At 35.3% G+C, this 4,770-nt stretch overlaps 1 protein-coding gene across 1 annotated transcript; it reads right to left on the bottom strand.

Annotated features, from left to right (window-relative positions):
• Positions 1-4,241: 4,241 nt before the first annotated feature.
• LOC113345338 (S-protein homolog 2-like) lies at positions 4,242-4,770 on the bottom strand. The gene has a single exon (XM_026589124.1). It carries the CDS (start codon positions 4,750-4,752, stop codon positions 4,309-4,311), a length of 444 nt encoding a protein of 147 aa, XP_026444909.1. The 5' UTR covers positions 4,753-4,770; the 3' UTR covers positions 4,242-4,308.

Here is a 4,770-nt window from a genome sequence, read left to right as displayed (position 1 = left end):
TTTATTAAATATAGGCTAAATAATAAGAGAATAAACACAGTTTAGTTTTGTGCTTTTATTTTCCTATCTATATATTAATGCTTATACAACAGGAGGGTTTGATGAGTCACGCAACGGCCGAGATATATTCGTTTTTCCAACTGATAGTTGGGATCTCCCTTTCCCCTCCCAATGTAATCTAGATTTGGGAAATCCAATGGCTATTACTGCTTTTGTCAAATGCCACCTAAAGTTCATAATTATGCTCATTAAATTTTGTAACCAGTCATAAACCCTAAGGATGATTAAGAAATCTCATTCACTTTCCAATGGCAGAAGAAATTCCCAATCGACCACCTAAAATTCAATCTCCGTTAATTCAGTATATTCATTCACTTCTCAACAGCATTAGAAATTCCCAATCGACTAGCTACGGTTAAATCTCCATTGATTCGATTTTCCGGTTTCTCCATTTAGTAACGGTTCTTGCTCAAGGCTTCCAAATCTTGATGATATTTGTACTCTAATTGAATTATGTGTGAATATACACGAAACTTGCCACTGCTTAAATTATAAAACAACACCAATTTCGCATCATCTTCTCCACTTCAGCCGGTGATTTTTTTCCTTTTTTCTTTGTTCCGATTACATGCACTGTCCATGGTGGTTTCCAATTGATTCATTTGAATTTTGTTTTGTTGAATGCAGAGAAACTGAAGATGACCCAACTTATTGGAATACCATCATGGGACGGTCGAACATTCCAACTTGGTGAACAGAACTGGGATGAATCGGTCCACACTACTCCGTCAGGCCTTCGCTAAAAGAAATGGATGTCCTGTGTCTTCTATCAGCATCAAGTCTTAAGAACCAGAGATCCGGAACATGCTACATCTACCTCAACTGTGAGTCTCATCCACGGGGCTAAAAGCATTGTATGATGGATTAGCACAATAAGCATCTTATCTTCTTTTGATACTCCTAAACTCCATTTCAGGTACCATTTTCTATTGGTACACCGATAAATATGATTGAAATGAAGGACACTGACAAGTACTCAGGGGTTACTTTAGTGATGGGTAGATTCAAATCAAAAGCTTTGAAACCCATTTTCCAGAGTTTTAACTCTAGATTAATCCCTTGGAAAGGCAAAAGTATGAGCGATGCTACTGGATCAGCCATGGTAAAACATGTTCTCAATGCTCTTCCTAATCATCAAATAAGGGTTTTTAGATTTCCTAAGAATATCATTAACCAATTGGATTCTATCCAAAGAAAATTTTGTTAGGGGAAATAAAGAAATTCCAAAGGCATCTACATTATAGGATGGGATAAACTTCAAGTTCCTAAATCTTTAGGTGGATTAGGTTTTAGGAATCTTGAGAACTTCAACACTCCCTTTCTCACTAAAGTAGCTTGGAAGGCTTGCAATGATGATGACTCCCTCTTCTATAAAATTCTTAAAGCTAAATATTCTATAAATGACAATTTTCTTCATATAGATAGGCTTAAGGATGACAGCTCTTGGCTTTGGTGGAGCATTTATTCTGGTCTGGAAATTGTGCAACAAAATACAATGTGGTTAATTAGAAGTGTTACTAAAGTAAACATCTGACTAGACTGTTGGGTTATAGGAATGAATAACCCACATGTTCCTGTTTTAGGTTCATCTAGCTGTGCTAATTATTCTCTGGTCTGTGATTTGTTCTTAGCAGACACTAGATAATAGAAGAAGAAGATGGTTTTTGAACCAAAAAAAAAAGTTTATTTTGAGTTTGGTTCACACATGAAATGAGTGATTCTAGTGATAATAATTCCTCTTCTGAATCAAAACCTTCTTCATTTCCTAGAATATTCGTTAATCTTCGGAACGATCCATAAATGAGTTATTTGTTAGATGGTGTGAAAAATCTTCCTCAAAATCAAGATCAAAATGATGGATTTTATCAGCCACAACCAGAAGATGAAGTTTTGGGTACTTAGGTATGCTTCAAATTAAGTTAGTGTTGCTTGAGTTGGCCAAATAATAGGCTAAAATAAAAATTCTAAAAACTAATTTAGGCTAGGTCAAAGTAGTTCAAACTATGAAGAACAAATAGCCGAATTATTTTGAAAGTGCAGTTCAATTTGGTTTCTCAGCAGACGCATGTAGCCGAAACTCTATTTAATGGTGGTTTTTCTTAGTTCGGATATCTGTTTCCAGAAGACGTTGCAGAACTCTTATGGTAGAGTATGCAATCAGAAGTTTGGTTTGATAGAGTGTACCCCTTTGGTAGCTGAACTTCCAGTAAATTAGGAAATTATTAAATAACCCAGTACAAAGTTCGGCTATCTTTGCATCGCCGAAGATTGAGAATAACAAGTTCGACATGCTCGCAAATTTTTCTTAGATTTGTTAGACTGACGATCTCTCTGTTTGGTGAAAACCTAAAAAAATTTAGTTTACCGAACTCGTTCTTTGTATGTTTAGACAAAATTATTTATATTGACGAACTCTATTTAATTTTTTTGCTTGTTTGTGGTTGCTATTGACATTGAGTTATTTCTCGTAAATCCAATATGAACCAATACCAATGGATAATCAACCTTCTCTTTGCTTGTTTATGGTTGCTATTGACATGACCTATTTCTCGTAAATCCAATATGAACCAATACCAATAGATAATCAACCTTCTCTCGTTGATATTTTGTGCGAATATACATCCCCTCACTAGATGAATTGGTAGCGTAACAAAAATTTTATGTGTAAATCAAGTATTTTGAAGTATGTTTATATTTTTCTAACTTTATATTTCCTTAGGTATTCAAAGGTCCTTTTGAGGAAAATAGTTGGCCTAGAGAACATGCACAAAAATACATGTGTGTGTTAGTTTTGAATGGTAAAGAAAGTGATACCCTCTTTGAAATGGTTTTTGAGAGATGCAGTAAACACGATACTAGTCACAATAAGAAGGGTTATGTGTATAAAGGAAAGACCGAGTGGAAGAACAAAACTTTCTCAAAGAAAACTAATTTCCCCTTCAAGCTGGTATTTAACCGAAACAAAAAATTGAAAGGATCGGTTCTATACAAGGTTTTGTAAGGTCTTCATAACCACCTCTTCCGGTGCATCTTGAAGGACATTTCATGGGTGCAAAGGCAACTCCTTAAAAAATAGACAAGGTAGCTAAAATGAGGAAAATGAGTGTTTCACCACTAAATATGCTACTCATACTAAAGGATGATAATAAGGATAACCACTCATCTTTATCCACCATTTATAATGCGATTGATATGATTAAAGGGAAGGAATGAAAAGATAGACAAGTGATGCAATAATTGTTTCATTTATCCAAAGAGAAAGATTACACGGTTCAAAAGGATATGGACAATGATCGAGAGATAACAAAGTTCTTCATTGTGCATTCTATGAGTGATCAATTGTCTCAATGCTTTCACGAAGTTCTTATAATGGATTACACTAACAAGGTGAACAACTACGAGATGCCATTGTTGAATATTGTTGGACATACGTCGACGAAGTCACCGTTTACCGTGGCGTTTTGTTTTCTAAGGTACGTACGAGAACCAAAGTTACATTTGGAAACTATAACAAGTTAAGTCAATCTTCCAAGGTGAGATATTCCAGGTGTTATAGTAACCGAAAACGATGTTGCATTGATGAATGAATTATAAAGAAATTGTTCTCGTTAGCACATAACATACTTTGTACGTTCCATATATATAGTGTAATGCGATGAATAAGTGTAAGCTTCAAATTTTTCCACCAACGAGAAAATTAGATGATGAGATTAAGAACCTACCGGAAGATGACCTAACAGATGCAAGAGAGAAAATTCATAAACAATACGAATTAAATTACGCTAAATGGGTTGTTTTCAACGGTGTCATAGTAACCGATCTAAATTCATCGTTTTTACAACATGGAAAAACATATAGTGTTTGAGACTGTAATTAGGAAAATATCTTTCGCATGAAAAATAGATAGAAAAGGAAGGATAAATTAATCCTGTCAAGAAAGGGCATGGGAATTAGTCAAAATATAATAGAAGATTTTTTCAGCAAATCTTAGGGAGAGAACCAAAGAGTGATTTTCAGGATTTGGACCGCAAGAAAGGGAAGAAGACCCTGTTATTTAAAGGAAGCAGTTGGTATAGTTTGTTTGGAGGAAACGTAAACGCGCGCTTGTAAGTGCACTGTGGGTGCCCCTGATCAATAGTAGCTCTTTTTAATTCAAGAATGATTTCATATTAATCGTTTGTTCCATGAACCCTTTATTAGGTAGAAGAAAAAAGATATCCAGACTGATTTTATGGATCAAATAAAATTTCATTCAACATGCCATTCATCTCTTTTGTTCCAGTCATCTATATCGTCTTGGTACAAATAAAATCCATCTCGGCGAGCAGACCACACGCAGTCCGTACCACAAAGCTCATTTTTGTACTTGTCTCTTGGGAATCCGGAACGGTAAACATCGAAAGTCCCACCTAACCAATGATAGTTCAAATTATCGTACCAACGAAAATCACACCAGAAATATGTTAAACCTTCAATTGCGCGAAACTCCCAGTGCCATTCGTCACCTTTATAGAGCGAGCGTTGACCCAGATCGTCATTTTTTGACCAGCAATGCATATCCAATGAAATATTATCATCGTCGATATCATTCTGTATTTGCACTGTCGTCAACGATGAACAATTGGAAACCAGAACTGAAAACAATAGCAACAACAACAAACTTGTATTGCCATGGCTACTAGTAGAACCCATTGTCTATGTTTGAATAAG

This window comes from Papaver somniferum, unplaced genomic scaffold, assembly GCF_003573695.1.
Source record: "Papaver somniferum cultivar HN1 unplaced genomic scaffold, ASM357369v1 unplaced-scaffold_81, whole genome shotgun sequence".
In the NCBI taxonomy this organism is placed as follows: domain Eukaryota; kingdom Viridiplantae; phylum Streptophyta; class Magnoliopsida; order Ranunculales; family Papaveraceae; genus Papaver; species Papaver somniferum.
This window is presented reverse-complemented; position numbering and strand designations above follow the sequence as displayed.

Coding starts and splice junctions, on each gene's coding strand:
- LOC113345338 (XM_026589124.1), bottom strand. CDS start 4,752: ATGGGTTCTACTAGTAGCCATGGCAATACAAGTTTGTTGTTGTTGCTA.